Genomic DNA, 20,505 nt, shown 5'->3' on the forward strand with positions numbered 1-20,505 from the left:
TAATTAGGGAAAATTAATCGATACATAAAATCCATAACCAAATTTAAGTACGCGTGTAACCTTAGTTTATGTAGATAATCTGTCTCGTTATTTAGCTTTCAGATGACTACATACAAACATATCTGTGTATGTGCGAAAGGTAAGAAGTAATTTCAGGTAAGTAATTAGATAAATACTATGAAGGGAGAATTTCAAGTGGTAAATTCATTAAATATTTACTTATTCATACCAAAGTTACATATAGTTTTGTAAAGAGCAACTACATATGTACATAATACCAAGACATGGAAATGACCTAACGTGGCGTAATAGTTTAGTTATTAGAAAGCAGACTATCTGCTTATCTTTAAGTGAAATATCCCTACACATAATATGAAGTTACTATGTATCTACGAAATTAATATATGGCATTAATTTTTTTGTCTGATGTATTCTAAATGTGTTATCATTCAGGTAGTAACTGTAACGGAGGAGTAAAAAATAGTATCCGAGCAGTAACAAACTTACAATAAGTTGGTATCAGACCAATGGCAGTAGAGTCGTACTATGTACATATGTACCAAAATAGTTATCAATTATAATGGTATTATTCCTGGATTATTTAGAGGCTACCCTTGGTGTGATAAACATAACTGCAAATTTGGAAATATCTACATACATACTCCCCAAACGGAAGGATCATGTATTTTGAATTGGTTGCCTGGTATCTAATTCCGAATTTCTACTGATGACCTAAATTTGTACATCGGTTTGCAACATTCACTTTAATTTCATCGCAGAACAAATTACAAGTGTCATGCAAATCCATCATTTGCGACATAAAATCATGGAGTCAGTAACTCTAATCCACAGCGAGTACCGTTTCGCCAGAAAATTAAAAGACTGACCTTACAAAATTACTAATTTTTACATTATTCATTGTATAATTCGTAAGTTTCCGTAAATATAACGATGGCAAAAGTATCTCTTGAAAGCTTGTCACCAATAAATATCAAATAAATTTACGCCTATGAGTTCTTTCCAAATGTCTCGAAATTATTTACTTGTAGGTGCCTGCATAACGCATGATAAAAAGTGGAATAAGCCTACGTGTATTCATATTTTTAAAAATATCTTGCGTACACACATACTAATGCCGAATACTTATATTACATATGAAACCGTCCACGAAAATCCCATAGGTCTGTTAGGGAATAACGCCGCAATAGCAAATACGTAACTGCTACAAAGTATATATAAACCTTACATTTCTAATTTACTAATGGTTTACTCCAAGTCACGAAGGAACAATATTTTCGTTACGAGCCACAAATGGTCTAAGTAAACCGTATCAGAAGTAGTCGTACATTGCTCTTTTGAACATTTAAAAAGTATTTATTCAACCATATGTTAACTCAAAATCTAAAATAACGTAAAACTGGAAGCATTTTATATTATTTGTGTCACTGTTTTGTGTTATCTCAAAGCTCTATTTGCAACCTTCTTGACGTAAAGGCGATCCCAAAAGTTTTTTTCTATGGGCATTGATATCTACACTACAATGAATTCAGTTAATCATAATTTTGTGTTATTTCTCATTCTTCTCAACACACCGTTCACAAATGGAAATCAGGCAGAAATCAGCGTTTCGTCTAACACAATCCAAATACACCACGTCCTCCATGACCTTAAGAACTGTGACGTTCAAATATTCCATGACGGAATAAATGCAGAGAACTTCGAACCTGACGCGACTTATTTATCCCCCACTACCATATTCGACCGAATTATGCGCGACTATCGTACTCACGCCACAAATGTGTCGCGGACTCGAATATCCCGTTTCAGACTTAGTATTTTGTTTGCCTCATTCTTGATGGCGGATCCGGATAAGGCCAATAAATCGGGACGCTTGCTGTTTTGGAGTGAAATGGCAAACTATTTATACTTTGATGAGGACAGGCGACATTGGGTATTATTTACGAGGAACGTGTATATCCTGGTTCTTTCCAAGCGAGATGTTTTACAGGAGGAAGAAGACGCATTATTTGTTAATTTGGTCGACAATTTTGCAATTGCTTGGCAGCGAGATGGAGGTAAATTCAATTTTTGTGTCCATGAGTCGAGTACACCCCCAAGTTTGCAAAGGTTCAAATGCAAACTGATGGACAGATCTGTTCCTGAAATGTTTAAAGATTTAAGCCGACCCCCTGAAATATGGGGTATTTCGGATGACACTGCCAGCCGTCAAGTTAGCTACGATGGGTCAGACATTGTAATCCACACGCTAGAAAATCCATTCGTAAGAGGAGAAGAATTTCTGGATATTACGAACTATATTATTTATACCGTTCTCAAACGAGAAAACGTTTCCCGCATGACTTTCAAACTAAACAACTTTTATGCGCAAGTGGAATACGTTAAATATGAATGGTGGCGGTGGGGGAAGCATCATCGGCAATTTGTAACGACTAGTTTTGCCGGCTTTCAATTTCTGTCTTGCTATCAAGAGAATTTTATGACGTTTACCTTCTACATAACGCCATTTAAGTCTGAGGTTTGGATCAGCTTAATAGTTTCTATCGCAGCTCTTATCATAGCGCTGGTTATCTTTATAAAATTAAGCGCAAGACAAGAAGGTCGACCGACCTCATTTTCCCCGTTGTTGTTCATTCTCGCCAGTATATTTGAAGAAGATTACCCCGTTCCGGGACAGATTGAAAGAACCAACTATTTTCGTTGCAGCATTGGTGCTTGGATTGTCATGACCGTAGTGTTAACCAATTGTTATAATGGATTAATGATCACTGAGCTTAACTCACACCAAGCTACAAATTTTCTTGAGTCGTTTCATAGCAACGTAATCTGTGGTCCTGATCCAGTCTCAAACTTCGAAAACTCACAAAAAAGCAATATTACAGTGTCTGAGTGGCTTGTGTCGAATAGCTACCAAACCTTCTTGGAACATTGGGATTGGGAAAATTTAGATAAATTATACGATTCCCACGACTCATACCTGAAACTTTGGTACAACTATGAAAAATGCGTTAGCCTTCTCTCCTCAGCAACCGATTACCTACATTCTTGGATCTGGGAGACAAATTTGCCTAAAAGTGATTTATGGTACTTCCTAAGATGGGCATTAGTTAGATCAGACATTGCAAAACTCAAAGACCTACTTCGACATGTATCTGCAACACATCTCAGTCAAGAAGCAAAGTTCCTTTCTCAAGAGAGCTTGATCATCCTAGGTTTAATGAACCCTGCTCATCCTCATGAGCCGAGCGAGCTCGTGGTCGAAGATGGTGAAGTTAATTTGCAAAAATCAGTGGAGCTTCAAGTCATTAAATGCGGCAGAACGGTATTTGTAGCACAATCTTTTAATTTAGATGCCGAGATGTACTTCTTAACTAGAAAGTATTATTGGATAAAGTTCTATAAGGGGAGGGATCAATTGGATAACAGTCCGTACGGGTGGGTCATCAAAGGTGGGAGTAAGTCCAGGGTTACGGAAAATTTGCGGGCACAATTTGAAACCGGGATACACCAACGGTTAAGGGAAGAGGAGTTTGGAAGGAAATATGTGGGCAGGAAGCCGGTTGAAGAGAGGATTATAGTAGAGGATGATCACGGTATGAATATCAAATCCGGAATTGGAACGCTTTTCATAATTGTCGGTGGTATACTCGGGATTGGATTAGTAGTATTTTTTGTTGAGATTTACAGCCTGGTTAGAAATATACTGATTAACTGGCTGATGGCTGATCTATTTTGTAAGTCAGCGATATTTTGTGTGTAAGAATAAGTTGCGAAGAAGCATCAAAAGGACCTGAAGTGTCAACTTCGAAGATTATGGACACATTTTGATTGCGTTTAAAGCAATGTGTGCTAGGATTCTAACAGGAGGAGTATTAACAGGAGGCTGAAGATTTTAGCTTATACATACTAATAAATACTTTAGTACTAGTACTTCTGTAAATATGAATTATGTTTTAGTACTATTGAAGAATATGGAACAGGATTTACATTTTTTTAAATTTGTAACTTTTCTGTTTATGTACATCACACCCATAAAAATTGTTTGATACGATTGTTACAGGAGAGAGTCTAATTTTAATGCATAGACTATAGCATTTCGTAAATATTAGAAACACTTTCGACAAAATTCAGAGATACAGAAGGGTTTGGCACTTTGGTGGATACGAATTTGACCTTGAATAACCCCAGAACAGTTTGTCGTAGCGGGTCAAAATTTTGAAAAGACGAGCACGTTATCCTCAAATACTTGTGTGCAAAAATTCAACTCTCTACTTTCAAAAAAGCCTCCCCCACAGCCCCCAGAAGTTGAGACGGTCATTTTAACTTTTTCCAAACTCCCTCTCAAAAATTTGGTCTCCACAGAAAAAAAATTATTTTCAAGTCTTCGAACCCAAAAAGGTCTATTTGACTTATGTCAGGGCATTTTACAGGGATTTCACTATTCGAAGTGATTTTTATACCGAATCTAGGTTCAAGGTCATTTACATAATCTTGGGTCAACTTTGCCGTTGATGAAGACGCTGCGTCATGGTGAAAAATAACATCCTTTATTTTTTTACCATGCCATTTAGGAAAATGTTATTCTAAATGTGGTTTTGATGCACGGTCCACATAGTGCTTTGCAGATACGCTTTTGGGGAACTTTGATAAGTGGGTGGACACCGCGATCGGACATTGCACCCACGACAATAAACTGTTTACGAAAGTTCTCCTCGCTTAAAAGCACCAAATTGCTTGAATTTTTTTCGGCATTTGTCGTGTAGTAAGCTCTTCGGACCCTATTAGTATTTTATAGAGAAAATAGTGCTTCGTCAATTGTCACCAATAACGCACTCTTATTTCTGAACAGAAAATTTAAATAACATTTTTTGCAAACACGGGCGAGATTTTTTCTGGAACAAGTTGAAATGACTGTCTCAGCTTCTGGGCGCTATGGGGGAGGCATTTTTGAAAGTAGAAATTTGGAATTTTGCACACAGCTATTTGAGGATAACATGCTCTTCTGTTCAAGATTTTGAACTGTTAAGACAAACCGTTCCGGGGTTATTCAAGGTCAAATTCGTATCCACCAAAGTGCCAGACCCTGTATGTGAAGATCTGAACGACATATGTGTGTGAGTCAGATACATAAGTAATTTTATAGATACGAGATACATATGTACATATGCGAGAACAAAGTCAATTTATGTCATCCAGAAGTCGTTATCTTGCCCTGAATGCGTACCCGATAATTATGTACGTGACTAACGATAAGCCCGCAATGAGGCAAGATCATGGCACATTTACGTCACTCTTATACAGACTGGATTACGCATTGAATGCTACAGTAATCCAGAATATCCTGAGCATTAACATAAATTAGAATTGAGGTAGATATGTACATATTCTGATACATACGTAACAATTTGTTTCACATATCGCCGGACTTTCCTACCATGTTAGCTAATACGGCAAAACCTTCAATCAGCGAGTGTAATCTGGGCTGATATTGTTCAATATGATCGAATACGGATTAACCATTCGGTCGAAAGTAGATATCTCGGAAGGCATTAACTACTCTTTAGTCGAAATCAAGGCTAATGTAGGGGCCTGCCTGTCCGTCTGTCTGAGGTACAATAAGTTTAGAAAGCATTGGTTAATTTGGGCAGAATTTGGCAGGAATATGTACAAGCCTTATAGAGTCGCATATTTAAATATATGCTGCTCGGTAGTGCATGATTTTGTATACTGTAAATAAAGTTGAGTAAAAGTTGAGATACCTTAAGCGAGTTTGTAATATTTGCACAGTGAAACTAAAATTAACTCAAGGTTGGCCGAAGATTCTGCAACGTTGGATAAGTTTTAACCTCTATTGGATACATTTTACACCTGTTTTGTCATGACAAATTTTAATAAAACTTTGCTGAATCTATTTAGAGTGCAATATGTATGTAACTTCATTCCGGATTGGTAGTATGGTCGAGGCATTAAAATTGAAGTCATTGTGGCTGAATGGTTCGGGCTACGCGAAGAAGAACTGGGAGGTTTGATGTCATTACCCATAAAATGAGATCACCCACGTGTATTAAACCATGCAAAAAAACATTTTCTCATCACTTTACCAAGTTCTTCTGTGCATGGAATAACGCCAACTATTTAATTATAAGCCATGGAGAAACTACAATTTTTTGCAACCCTTGCAATCTGCACGTTCTTCCTCGCTGCGATTCAAACTGCGTCCGGACAACAAGCCCAATTTCTATCGTTCTGGAATACAGCGAGTTGCTTTGGAACCGCTTTCGCCAATACGACCAATTCCACGACAAGCATCACCGTCCCTGTTAACTCAACAACTTTGTCTTATCGAGCTAATGGCTTGTAAGTTGTAAATTTTGCAAGAATTGGGCTTTACCACGGGGAACGTCCATATATTATGTCACAAATAAAACTACATTTAAAAAACAGCATTCTTCGGTGAGGGTGCGACTAAAAACTTTTAAACAACAGCATTGAACAAATTTATAAATTTAATATTGACCAACTTTTACCTCACCGTGGGTCCAAAATGATTCTGCATTAAATTCTGCATTAAATAAATGGTGAGGTAAAAGTTGGTCAATATTAAATTTATAAATTTGTTCAATGCTCTTGTTTAAAAGTTTTTAGTCGCACCCTCACCGAAGAATGCTGTTTTTTAAATGTAGTTTTATTTTCTGGTTTTTGGGTTGGCATTTTTTTGTTGGTTACCAATAGCAATAAGATAGGTAAGGTGCAATTATCATATGCGATTAAGCAGCTTAAACGGCTGCAGATACCACCATCAAAAGTTTCTCATTTTTCAACCGATTTGGCTCGAACGTATCTTAAATAGTGCGTAATCAGTGCCCGCACAATAAAATCAATAGCCGGCATGATCATTGTATGGTAAAATTGAATTTCCGGTTCATTTTAAAGTTTCATAGGTCCTAAAATTCTTGTAATACTAGAGTTTTGCAAAAAGAAAATTGAAAAGACACTAAATTTTGTAATTGTCTGATTTTTTTGTTTCAAAAATTTTCCACTAAATTCAACCGTTCGAGCTGTAGCGTTGACAGAAGTTTTAGGACCCTGTCTTGAAAGCATACCTTGGCTTCGCCGTAACCATGTGCTTTTCTGTCGTGAGGGTAGCCCTTGGTTACTTTCCTCACCTCAGAAAAACGCAGATTTTTACCCTCGCTCCCCCTTCCCTATCTAAGCCTATCTTACTCACGTTAAGACGAGTAAAATAAGCGATCCAAAACCACCCACCCATGTTTTTGATGACGTTATATATGGACTTTCCCTCCCCTCTTCAAATTCATTTATTCAACACAGAATGAATAAACTATTCGGGCCTAATTTCATAAGTTGTTGAATAATTGTTTCAAAATTTTTGAATGAATGAACCTTGAATAAATATTTATTCATTTTATATTCATACAGAGTGCATAAATAATTTGATTCGTTACTCCTGTTTCACGCAATGTTTAATACATGGGGAAATATTGCAAAATCCGTTTTAAAAGACGAGTTTAGGATAAACTGCGTGAAAAAGAAAGGAATATTTATTTTCAAATTTTAAATTAATGAATAATAAATTTGAACAGATAATGAATATTTATTTTCAAATTTTTAACAAATTAAGAATGAATTTGAATGCATGACAAATTATATTTAATGATACATAAGTATGTATAAATATTGATGTCGTTTCACATTTTGGTATGAACAAAGGATTAATGTAATCTTTCTTCGAATTTTAAAATTGAATAAATATTTATTGAATTACTACGTATTTTTTTGAACAGCTAAATATGTACATATGGGCTGGTTCATATTCGCAATAAATAAAAATACCTTTATTACAGATGGGAGATCCAGTTTTGCAATACTTCTACAAGTTGTCACACCCGCTTTATTCAGGCGGGCAATGGAGCCACTTGCATAACGGACTTGGTCCGGGTAAACTATACCAGAATTCATGTCCACCGTTACGGGGATCTCGACCAAAATGAGGCCAGGATCACATTTTTTGAAAGGACCCTTTTCACCGGGCCATCCTACTCGGCTACTTTTGGTACCCCGTTAGACACCACAGCACGCCTGGCGGGGTCCTACTTCTTCACCGGAGTGAATTCATGGCAGCATAAACCCGGACAAAACTCGGTGGGAGGAGTTTGTCTAAATTCCTCGGTGGAAGTGAATCAACGCGGGTATGGATTCACGTACAGTCTTGGCATCAACGCGCAGGTATTTACATATAATCCTTTTCTAGGTTATGCATAACGATTATTATCATAAAAATTATATCCATAAGAAATTATAATTTCTACAAAATCGTAGAATTGATCACTTTTGTAAACACTTTTAATCTCTTCGACCTACGTAAACATGCGAGATAGGGAACGTTCATATATGTATTACGTCATCATTTTAGTAGATAGATGGTTTAGGTTTTCCTATCTTAGCCAGGTTAAAATTCCTTACCCTTAATGCTTATGTTGGGGTGGGTGGGTGATAAAATCGGGAATTTCTGATGACGTAACATTTGGATGGCCCCATGCATTAAATGTAACACAATATTAAATCATGCATGATTAGGGCGCAAGGGCATATATCCTTTAATAAATTGATTGATTAACACGCAGGTGGGGTGGGTGCGGCATGGGTGTAACACGACGCAACCGCCGCTGACGACTAGCACCTTAAGAACGACGCAACGTCCAACCACCACCTTAAGGCCGACTCCTACAACACCTACGAATAATACGGTGAGGACGACGCAAACGAACGGCGCCGGAAAGCTGGACAATTTTGCAGTTATGTCCCTCATTTTAATGTTTATGGCCATGTCATTTCGGTGAAAGAAGAATAAAAAAAAATTTGAAACAAGTAATAAATTTCAAAATGATTTTAAAACGGTTTTGGAGCTCTAGATTTTAAATAAGTACACAGTTTTATTTCCGTGACGAAGATAGTTATCAGGGTCGCAACTATGTTTTTCTGATAGAACACTAGATAAATACCTACTTGGAAAACTGAGAATAAATTATGAATTAATTAAACATACATACAGGGTGGTTTAAATGTCAGGTTACATTGGAAAAATTTGCAAATCTCCATTAGTTACCGAAATTTTCCCTCTGAAATTCAATATTTTAAGAATTTTGTGGTCAGTGTTCTGATAAAAATTAATAAAAATCGCAATCCCAAATCCGTAACTAATGGAAATTTACGAATTTTTCCCATTGAAAAATTTTCCATTGTAACCTGACTTTTAAACCACCCTGAATTATACCACAAAGATGACGAAGGGAATTGTAGGAACAATTCGTGACAAAAACGCTTTACTGACCATCTGATTTCAATGATCACCTTCTTGCGTAAATAATAAAATTTATTGAGGCATATTTTTGAATAAAATTATAATTTTTGTATTTATTACCTAGGGATTATACAAACGTGACCCAATCCTGAATCTGTCATGCCATGATAAATGGATTTAGCTTGTTCAGTGGAAACTAGTCATATTCAAATTTACCTTAAATCATGTCCAATTTATTTATTACATATTCATTAATTGGATGTGATATGACGATCTTAAATTAGCATAAGTGCCTTACTTTGAATTGGCGTGTAAAGAATGATTTTATGTTTTTAATTCGTATTACGGACCAGGAAACATTTGTACAATTTAACTTTGATTATCTGACGTCGCCTTATTGTATCTGAATTGTGTTAAATGATTTTTGTATTACCGAACAAGCCTTACTTTTTGGGGTACCTCATCCAGTTATGTATCTTATCATATCATCAGAACTTTATTATCAAACACCCTGCATACATTGCTGCGTAATTAATTAGATCACCGCCGCTAAATATGAGGCATACTTAATTATAGGGAAATATACCTACATATCTTTGGCGATTGGTGCTCAAATACGTACAGATTTGATTCTTCTCGTTGATACATTCGCAAATTTGTAACACCTTTGCTAAAAATTAGATTACATGACATGAGTTATTCTGTTTATTGAATGGGTACTTTTTTAGTGTATGTAAATTGATAATGTATATATGTACTTTCCACGAAATTGTATAAAGATCCGTGCTGGTGACAACTTCATAAAATTTTCGTCAAAACAAAGGAAAAACCTAATAGAACCTAATAGAACCCTAGATGAAGGATCCATTCTTATTTCCACGTAAAACTCATATTCGGCTCCGTGGCGTGGCGCCAAACTTAAAATCCGCATTTTCGACCAATTTCAAACCTACATACATAACTTTTGCAGTTTCCCTGGGATTTTCGAAATTTTACGCTTAAAATGATTACACAGATCACAATTTTATCAAATGTATTAAAAAACTTATCAATACATCAAAAATTTTTATTTTTGAGATCTTTAAGATTTTTTCTACATTTAAGAAAATATTAAAATTTTCCAAAGATTGAAACAATCAGTTTTTTGAAAAATTTCATTGAAATCGAAAGTTGAACTCCATTTGTGCTAAAAATTTTGAATATCCGTGCATGATTTCAGAAGTTATGACGGTTTTAAAAACCAAAATATTCAAATTCACCCAATGTGGCGCCACGCCATGGCGCCAAATATGAGTTTTACACGGAAATAAGAATGGATCCTTCATCTAGGGTCCTGGCAGATTCTAAAACACATAGTGGGTACCCTGGACACGACCATCACCTCGAAAGTATCTCTTTAGGTTAGGTTTTACTTTTCATAAGGTTAGGGATTCATTTTGTAACACTCCTGTGTGGTCAGTTTTTCCACAAATTTTTCCGTAATTTGTTGTAAATATTTGAACTCTGCGTTACGCTATTTTACACAAGAAATAGTACAGATTTTTTTATTGACAGATAGAATACTTAACATGTTGATTCTGAATTTATCAAAAATCAGAAAATCAAGTAAATTCAAATAAGTCAAATATTTAACACTATAAATACTTGAGATTAAAAAAGTCAAGGACGCTTAAAACGTGTGGAAATCTTGTCACCAGTTTTCAGAAGAACAAAGGTAGTCCTCAGACAGCCAAATTCCTGTTGACCAAAAGAACCAAAGTCCTCGATAAGTTCGCACTTATCTTTCGTCACGGTAGCATTGTACTTCGCTCCCTGTATTGATTTGACAGGTTCGCCCGCCAGGGTGACAGCCTTATCGAGGGTCCACTCGAGTCGGACATCTTCCACGAAGTCCTTATCGTCCTGGATTTTCATTTCAAATTCTGTCCTGTTCGAAGATACCTGTTCAGAAAATTGTTTTGTCAGTCATCCCGATTTTTTGACTGAATACTTTCATTCACATTCATTCATTTTTTGTCAAACTCAATTCATTTCACTTCATTTCTTACTTCACCCTATGTCTTAAACATATGTACAGTAAAAAATGAAAAAAAGCGAGAAATATCCTTTTATTCGCAGTCATCCATGTGAAATGACGGAATCTTTTATTCATTTTCAATATGAATGAATGAATGAATGAATGAAAGTGAACAGATGTGCTTTAAAATACTGCGTGCTGACCTGTCGCCCTGTCAGCTCCCTCTCGAACGCTAGATCTTGCCGGACCAACCCTTCCGGACTTATCCAGGCTCTCGGATTCTCCTCGAAGTGGTCATTGTCACCCCCGTTGTAACGATCCCGCTGCCCAATGTTCAAATATTTCCCGCCAATACGAAGACGAGGAAGCCACAGCTGCGCTCTAGCTTCGGAAGCTTCTATAAATTTAATCCCATCCGGGGCCTCGTAGGCGAGGCGGGAATCCAAATATTCCACACCCAGGGTTCCCACCACATCCAAATGAGTATCGCTTAGCGCGCTGAGTTTTAAGGATTTTAAATTTATCCGCATAATAGTCGGGGTGTTACCGTTGGATGTCTCATTTTCCCCGCGTGGTCGGAAGTGGGCGTTATATCCCGCACCTGGGGAGGAGTAACCGTAGTGGGAGGGCAGGATGGAGGAAAAAATGGTGCGAATCTTCTCCTGGTTATGACCCAGGCGGGGATTTAGCTCGGGTTTCTTGGATTTCGGAGGGGCAGCAAAACATTGAGCAGATAAGATGGAAGTAATTAGAAAAAAGTTGAGAAATTCCATTCCAAAAAAAAAACTGGAAAACGTCTAAAATACTTAATTATAGTTACATATGAATGCAATGATTATAATTCGTGTCTGGTTTTATACTCGATTCTAGTAGAACGCGTACATATGTTAAGCTGATGCCCGGATGTTACGGTAATTCTATGTACAATAGACATGCACCGAGTACTCGGCGCTGCCGAGTACTCGGCAGGTTTTGGCCGTGTTCTCACTACTCGGACTCGGCCGAGTATTTTTGCGTGCTCGGCCGAGTATTTCTTAAATTTTTATATGCATCCAATACCACTTTACCCGTTACTTACACCGCGCAGTTCAAATTATCCATCATGTGATTTTTGCAATCAAAATCAAACTTACTGGATATTATGTAAACAATGATTTTTTTGATGATCTTTTTGCCAATATACTAGGTGGCCGAGCCTTACTAGGTACTCGATTGCCGAGCTTTGCTCTGTGCTCGGCAAACGAGCAGAAACGAGTACTCGGCAAAAATATAGCCGAGTACTCGGTGCTCGGCCGAGTCGACTTTTTCGGTACTTGGTGCATGTCTAATGTACAATAGTATCATCTTACTGTAAACTTTAATTCCGAGAATAAACATAAAGGTGAACGTCCTGAACGGAATTAAAATATCGCATGTGGACAAATCTGTGTCGGAGTGGGGTATGTATGCAAAATTATTAATATGTATGTACATAAATACGTGTGTAAAATGAGTACTTTTTTATTTAACGCATTTTCCAGGAAGTTGTATGAATTCTTTTGAGGCAAACAATTGATATCATTTATTGCATGCAGGAAGTTAATCTCGAAAGCTAACTAGTCATGTATCCATGGGTTTTTGATTAAAGTCGAATTTATGTATGCTTAAACTATGTATGCAATCTACATATTTTCTACTAATGGTGCAAAATAATGTCAGAATTGTGTGTTTACTTCATATGCCAGCTGATTATAATATGGCGAGCTACATACTTCTAAGGTTACGACGGTTTGTTTTTAAGGTTTCGTATCCAGTTTGGTACCTCATCCAATCGCGGATGGGTTGGCTTATTAGAAACTTATGGTGAATAGTATTGTTCATACATCTGAAAGTTATGCATGTACATATGTTATTAAGTAGATCATCCAAGATACATACATCGGAGGCATGAATAGGGAAAAATTCCTACAAATATATTTGGCGACTGGTTCTCATATGCCTGAAGATTTTATTTTTCTTATTAATGATTTCTGAAATTTTGGAAATAAAAATTATAAGAATTTTATTAAATTACATGTTTCCCTGAGTTATTCAGGTGTCACATGTTTCTCCTTGGCTAAGGTCGAGGTCCCCTTATGAAACCATTTTGTTAAGAGTTCATCAATATATTTCTTTTCAAGAAGTGAATTTATTCTGAAATTTGACATATATTAAAAAATCTCTGTCTCAATTTTAAAATAAAATTAGATAGTTAAATATCCCCAAAACTCACGTGAGGTCCATCTGCCACTTAGCATCGGATGCGAATAGCGGAAACCCTAGAGATAGATAGACCGACTTTTCTGCATTCCAAACAAATGGGGCTGAATCGAGCATAACTTTTTTGTACGGGTTTGGGTTCCGAAGGAAATTAAAGGGTGTGAGGATCAAGTCGGTTTTCTAGAAATAAAATGGTCTCATAACAAAAAAAATTAACGTAATACTTCATGACTAATCACCAAGATCGTTATATGTAATTAGCATAGTTTTAATCAGTTCCACGCCCGGGAAATATATTCTGAAATTTTGGACGACAAGTTTGTGGACCGTGAGTTGCTTGATAAAGTGACGGCGAGTTTTTAAGCAAGTTTCGATAAGCTCTAATTTTTTTGATGGCATTTTAAACTTGAGATCCCCTCCATCAAAAAGGTTTCAAAGTTTGAAGCATAATTTTTTTACATAAATGGCAACGACATACTCTATAAATTTGTTGTCCAGAATTTTTAAATAAATTCCCAGAACTGAGAAATGATTTGCAATGTGATTTTGACAATTTGGCGATTAGGCACCGAGTTCTGCATATGTTAATTTTAACAGTTACGTTTTGTTTAAGAAGCTTCAGAATTCTTGCTGTTCGGACAGATGAACTTTTATTCGCCAATTTTATCACGGTGATTGTGCAGTTGTCCAAATTTTTGATTTCGTGATCAATTTTGCAAATTAAATCGATCAGAAATCCGGTAAAGCAAGGACTAGCGCGACACGAGTTAGGAGATTTTGTCTTTGAGTTAAGACACGTCTGGTTTCGAATTAGCGAGGGGTGATCCTGAAATATTTGGAAATCAATGTACTTGATTTCTACCGGAATTGTAATAATAGAAGTTACCTCAATAGTTGCAATATTTCGGAGCTGAATAGGTTCTTGAAAAAATTATTTAGTTCGAGTTATTTTATAAAATGTAATGAATTTTAATTGCGCCCTAAATAAAGTTGTGTGAGAGATATTAAAGGTTGAGTAAAACAGAGGATGACAGGAATATAGTAAAATTTATGTATACATATTTAAGTATGTATTTATGTATGTGTAGATTTAATCTATAAATTTATGTAAATTTTGTTGAATAAGTTTTCTAGAATTCTTGTGTTATGTCCAGAATTATTACAAGTTGGATAAATTTTATTCAATTTCGAGTCATCCTTTGTTTTACTCAACCACGAGTCGTGGTCCACGACTAAAGTTTCAACAACTTTATTTAGTTTATTGTTTATTTCTTTTGAAATTTCAAAGAATCGTATGAACACCTTCACAGAAATGAATGTCATTATGTTTGAGGTGCTCGTAGCCAGACTGACATCGACACGTGGAGTCAATGCAGGCAGTATTTTTCCAAGCACAGTGATCACCAGGTGTACATTTTCCATGGAATTGGATCCCTTGCCTTTTTGCAACTACAGCATTTCCTACATATTAATGAAAACCATACAAAGATTACTCTTGAAATTTATTCCATAAATTTGTTTCTCTATAAAAATATATATTTATTCTTACCTGAAAATATCCAGCAAACGAGAGCCAGTACTAGGACACAAATCGTTCCAATAAAATAGTTGGTCAATTTCGTCTTCATTATGTAAATATTTATGTAAATATGTTTCTGCCTGGAGTAAACTCGGAATATATTTCATGACATTTACATGTGTACATATGTGGACGATCAGGATTGAATAAAAATATCGCGTGAGAGATACATACATATATCCAAATTATTTATACACTCTTAAAAATAGCTTTGCCAATTTCAGAAGTAAGTGCTATCAATTAATTTACATATCTATTCTAAATCCATAAACTTTACTCTTTATCAAGTCACCGTTTCTCGTGATTTTGTATAGTTTGTTTAAAATCTAGTTCAGAATGCATTTCCTTTTCATAAAGGGTAACCTGATTTTTAACAGTGCATTGTACATAAATCTGGGAAATGTAGTTTTTTAATGTGTTCTCCACAAAATTTAATTTTGTCATTGGATACAATCCTCGATTGCATGCATACAAATAAATAGTTGGTGGAGCATTATGTTTTTGTAGGATATCATAATCTCCAAATCTAGCCAGGAAAACAATTAAATTCAATTATTGTATTCATATATTATTGAATTAAATTATTTTCAGTTTGTTAAATACAATGTTTAAGTAAAAAAAAACTATTTGTGTGCTTGGATAATGAAATTGATAACTTTTATTAGGCAATGGTTTACATTATTTCTATACCAATTATATTTACAAAGCCTATGAATTTATTAGTTGCTTAAAAATTTTTGCTTTAAACATTTAACAAAATTATTTTAGCGATACATATGCACAGTCCGTGATCATTTCCGGTGTAAATTTTATACCACGTCTTATAGAAGATGACACTTTCTGGTGGGTGTGTAGGGAGTCTTCTGTTTGTCCTTGGACCACAACGATTTCCCTTGTATGAACCATTTGTTCAAGAGCTGCTCATTATGCCCCTGCCCGATAAGTACCGTGATCCTTGAAGTAAGTAGATATGCATGTAATTTGACTTGTCAATTAAATAACCCTTTAACGAGTATTTATGATTATCTACAGGTGTACAGAAAATGGGTTAAATCGGGGAATTTATACATAACTATATACATATGTTGCGGTCATCGTACGGACGGAGGTTGCAGACAAATAAACCTCAAAAAAACTTAAAGATCCTAAATTTGACATTACGTTATATTGCGAAATGTTGAAATTTAACATTGGGTCTGTACTGGAAAAATCCCTACAGATTTTTTACTACGGAAAGAAAATTATGAAAATTAGTGACCCTTCCGAAACGACAATTGTCTTCTTTCCCCACCATACCATGACCACAATTTTTCAGGATTTCTTATACATAAAACGAAAATTTTCGTCGTTCCATATCAGTTTAAATGGATTTTGAAAATGTTCCTTTACCATTTCAGGTATTGGAACTCGGCCCGAGACGAGAGGGGGAATCCAATGGAAAAATGCAATTGTTGGTACGGATTACTTATTATGAAAGTGGAGAAATCCATCGTGTTTCTGAGTTCGGTGGTTTGTTTGGTAAGACTGAAAGGCGCCAGGACGAGATCTGTTTGCTAAATGTGGGAAGAAGAAAAAATTATGGGTATATTTTACAGTAAGCTCACACATACATACATGTGACGGTGTGCAATGTCATAATATTGCCATGTCAGAAATGTCGAACTTGTCAGATACTTAAAATTTGTGACATTCAAATTTTCATAAGTGTCCAATTTCTCCGTCATGCTTACCTACATATCACAAATGTTACAAATGTCACAAATGTCAAATGAAATGTCGAATTTGTCCGTTATACATACTTGTCATAAATGTCGGTCGTCACATTTCCCATAAATATCCGTCACATTGGAATTGTGACTAATGTACGGTAAAATATGGCAAAATTTGACATCATGGCATGGACAAGCTCCATCCTTGTGCGTATGTATAACGTATGCCTTACAGTTATAAGTTATACCCTTCAGTAATAATTTAATACCAAACCGGTACAACTGCACAATGTGAAATGGAGGATTTGATTATATCGAAGTTTTTGAAGTTTTTTGTGCGCATACATTTTTCGCTACGACTTGCATCAATCCATTGTTCCACGAGGGTGGATCAGTACTCGTGTCCAGGGTCCCGATGGAATCCTTTTCGGTGATTGTGCAATTTTCCAAATTCTTAATTGCATTGTCGATAATGCGAATTACGTCGATAAGAAATCCCGTGTAACAGGGGCACCGACACGAAATATTGGAATCTGAGACTTGAAGACATGTCTCGTTCTTGATCACCCAAGGATGGTTCTACATATGTACAGGGTGGTTAAAATGTCACGCTACAATGGAAAATTTTTAGATGGGAAAAATTTGTCAATTTCCATTTGATAGCGAAATTCTCTCTCCAAAATTAAGCATTTTAAGAATTTCGTCATTAGTTTTCCATCAGTTTTGACAATAATTATGAAAATCTCATTCCAAAATCTTATAACTAATGGAGATTTTGGGGTTTATCCCATTGAAAAATTTTCCTTGTGGCGTGACATTTAGACCACCCTGTACATATGCACTCTTAGAAACTGGGTATTGATCTCTGAAAAATTTTAATACCGTCGTGCTGGTATAATCACGCAATCACGAATGGGTATTAAAATTTTGCGAAAAATCAATACCACGAGCTTGTACGTGGAGAGTATTAACTTGTAATACCGAGTTGGTAAAACATCAATACTGACTGGTACAGATTTTATACCACGTTTACCCAGTCTCAAATCAGTCCGGTATAGATTTGTGCGCGAGATTTGCAATGTAATCACCTCACACTTGCAGTTGCAAATCGTTCTCTTTTTAAAAATAAGCGCTTCTAAATTATTTCGGCTAGGGAATTATTTGAGGGGAAGAAATTGACTATTCCGCTGGAAACTTTGACACGTTCTTATTAAAGGGTAAGCTTAAATTTATTTTTTCTTTTCGTTTTATCTTTTGCTACGTATTATATTAATCGGAAGGATTTTTAAACCACCAATTTCGTCATAGTGTCTGCTTTGTATTAATTAAATTGTTTTATATTTAGCGAGATCATCAACTTAGCCAATTCCGAGTTCCGGTCGTGCATATAGGATTCCGGATAATTTTAGGTTGGTGAATACATTTACAAATCAGAATGACTATTGAAATTAAATTAGACATGTGTAGATATTCTAAAATATTTCAACTAATTGACATTTTGCTTATCACTTATTTCAGTTGGATATTTCCTATCGAATTAGGAGTAAAATAACTTTAAATTGAAAAATATATAAAAATAACTGCCTCAAAGTGTGAATTATTTACACAATTTATTGTTTAAATTAGACATGCACCAAGTACCGAAAAAGTCGACTCGGCCGAGCACCGAGTACTCGGCTATATTTTTGCCGAGTACTCGTTTCTGCTCGTTTGCCGAGCACAGAGCAAAGCTCGGCAATCGAGTACCTAGTAAGGCTCGGCCACCTAGTATATTGGCAAAAAGATCATCAAAAAAATCATTGTTTACATAATATCAAGTAAGTTTGATTTTGATTGCAAAAATCACATGATGGATAATTTGAACTGCGCGGTGTAAGTAACGGGTAAAGTGGTATTGGATGCATATAAAAATTTAAGAAATACTCGGCCGAGCACGCAAAAATACTCGGCCGAGTCCGAGTAGTGAGAACACGGCCAAAACCTGCCGAGTACTCGGTGCATGTCTAGTTTAAATTGCTTGTGCGTTTAGAACCAGTCAGCTCAACTCTTCCACATTATTGTTTGTGAGCCAGTTTCATAATTAAGTTATTCCATTATATTCCATCCAGTTGATTTCCATTTTTTGTAAATATTTGTCATTTATAATTGGCTGATTTGTAATTTTATCAAATAAATAACGTTAAAATCAATACCAACCAGTACTAAACCGTTATTTTTCATACTGCATGGTATCAATCATCAATACCGTATTAAGTGTTTTAATACCGCTGTGTCTTAGGTTGCTACCCTTCGGTATTAATAAACAATACTACCACGAACAAAAAGCAATACCGCAAGTGACGTTTTTATACCGTAACGGTATAAATCCAAAATAATACCGCTTGGTATTAAATCAATACCAAAACGGTAGAGTCACATATGAATACCGCGTGGTATTGATCTGGTATTGATTTTTCTAAGAGTGTGTAGATAATGCCTATTTAAGAATAAAAAAGCGAGAAAACCTTACCTCGACCGTGACAATGTTGTGGATTTAGACAGTTTTTGGAAATCATTCAACTCGCTTTCAAAATATGTATGACGTGAATACAAAATTGTACCATGAACACGAACCATGACAACTGATATGGCTATGGACGGCAGCTAAAAAGTGGCCTGGTCTGCATTGACAAATTCCATCGATGCAGGACGTGTTGGTGTATTTGCATTTATCCGTTGGCGTGCAGTTGCCCCTGAAATGGATTTCCCCTCGATTCGTGTCAGAATTGGGTTGACTGGCTGTTTTAAAGGGGCACGAAAGTGGATTATGTAAATTAATGATTTTATGTAACAAAAACATATGTATTTAGACTGTTAGAAATCTGGCATATGTAGCCACACAGGTATTGATTTCTCTGTATTAAAGTTACTACCGCTTGGTATTAAAGTTGTACTGGTCGGTAACAAAATTATACTAGTCGGTAAAAATTTTCTGCCGATACATAAATATGTTAATACTTAGCTATTACTACACGGTATCACTTACCAATTACTGATATGTATTTAGAGTCATATATGAATACCACTTGGTATTATTTTGAGACTGGATTTCTAAGAGTGTGTATGTATTGCAACCAAAATTGATTTTCGTTAAGCTAAAAATCTTGGACTGCGGCAACAATTTGTTTGCATTAAATGCATTATTTTTCCGTAAAATAGGAAATACTTACACGGTTATCTAGAAATGTGGCATTGGTACATCTAGTTATTAAAATTACACCGGTCCGTAAAAATTTACTTGACAATACTATGTATGTACAAAATTTACGAATTTTTCCTATTGATAAACTTTCTAGTTTATGTATGTAACATTGAAACCAGCCTGTATATATTTTGGTATAAATGCACGTAAATAAAACTATGGTGTAAAATAATACTAAAAGACCTGAGGATGTAACCCGTCCAGAAATCCCGAGCACAAGCAAGAACAGAGTGGAGGAAAGGATTACTCGCTTCATCTTCTTGGCTACGTCGCTATGGCAACTGCTTACTGATTTGGCTCAAATGTGTATACCTCATTTGCGTGATTTGGAAATAATACTTTTTCCGTAATACGTAGTTTTATACCTTATTTATTTATGCA

General features: G+C 35.7%; 3 protein-coding genes and 2 long non-coding RNA genes across 6 annotated transcripts; 2 read left to right on the forward strand and 3 right to left on the reverse strand.

The window, feature by feature from the left end:
• Positions 1-6,126: 6,126 nt before the first annotated feature.
• On the forward strand, positions 6,127-8,937 carry LOC110855011. The gene is made up of 3 exons (XM_022103443.2): positions 6,127-6,375; positions 7,884-8,265; positions 8,664-8,937. Exons 1-3 carry the CDS (start codon positions 6,167-6,169, stop codon positions 8,877-8,879), a joined length of 807 nt encoding a protein of 268 aa, XP_021959135.1. The 5' UTR covers positions 6,127-6,166; the 3' UTR covers positions 8,880-8,937.
• Positions 8,938-10,870: 1,933 nt separating this feature from the next.
• LOC118436980 lies at positions 10,871-12,163 on the reverse strand. Its single transcript, XM_035855701.1, has 2 exons — positions 11,561-12,163; positions 10,871-11,281 (listed from the first exon to the last, which is right to left on the reverse strand). Exons 1-2 carry the CDS (start codon positions 12,128-12,130, stop codon positions 11,000-11,002), a joined length of 852 nt encoding a protein of 283 aa, XP_035711594.1. The 5' UTR covers positions 12,131-12,163; the 3' UTR covers positions 10,871-10,999.
• Positions 12,164-13,324: 1,161 nt separating this feature from the next.
• On the reverse strand, positions 13,325-15,291 carry LOC118437010. Its single transcript, XM_035855752.1, has 6 exons — positions 15,145-15,291; positions 14,898-15,056; positions 14,482-14,516; positions 14,197-14,421; positions 13,609-13,775; positions 13,325-13,529 (listed from the first exon to the last, which is right to left on the reverse strand). The coding sequence occupies exons 1-6, from the start codon at positions 15,221-15,223 to the stop codon at positions 13,424-13,426; spliced, it is 771 nt and encodes a 256-aa protein (XP_035711645.1). The 5' UTR covers positions 15,224-15,291; the 3' UTR covers positions 13,325-13,423.
• Positions 15,292-15,800: 509 nt separating this feature from the next.
• On the reverse strand, positions 15,801-20,395 carry LOC118437067. Of its 2 annotated transcripts, XR_004835861.1 has the most exons (5): positions 20,308-20,395; positions 19,393-19,661; positions 17,229-17,462; positions 16,564-16,727; positions 15,801-16,128 (listed from the first exon to the last, which is right to left on the reverse strand). It is a non-coding gene; the product is annotated as an uncharacterized LOC118437067 (long non-coding RNA). The 2 variants fall into 2 exon arrangements; XR_004835860.1 differs by lacking the exons at positions 19,393-19,661; positions 20,308-20,395 and having other exon boundaries at positions 17,229-17,619.
• LOC118437068 lies at positions 17,666-19,074 on the forward strand. Its single transcript, XR_004835862.1, has 3 exons — positions 17,666-18,100; positions 18,229-18,292; positions 18,402-19,074. It is a non-coding gene; the product is annotated as an uncharacterized LOC118437068 (long non-coding RNA).
• Positions 20,396-20,505: the final 110 nt, after the last annotated feature.

The sequence above is a fragment of the Folsomia candida genome, unplaced genomic scaffold, assembly GCF_002217175.1.
Source record: "Folsomia candida strain VU population unplaced genomic scaffold, ASM221717v1 Fcan01_Sc011, whole genome shotgun sequence".
NCBI lineage: Eukaryota > Metazoa > Arthropoda > Collembola > Entomobryomorpha > Isotomidae > Folsomia > Folsomia candida.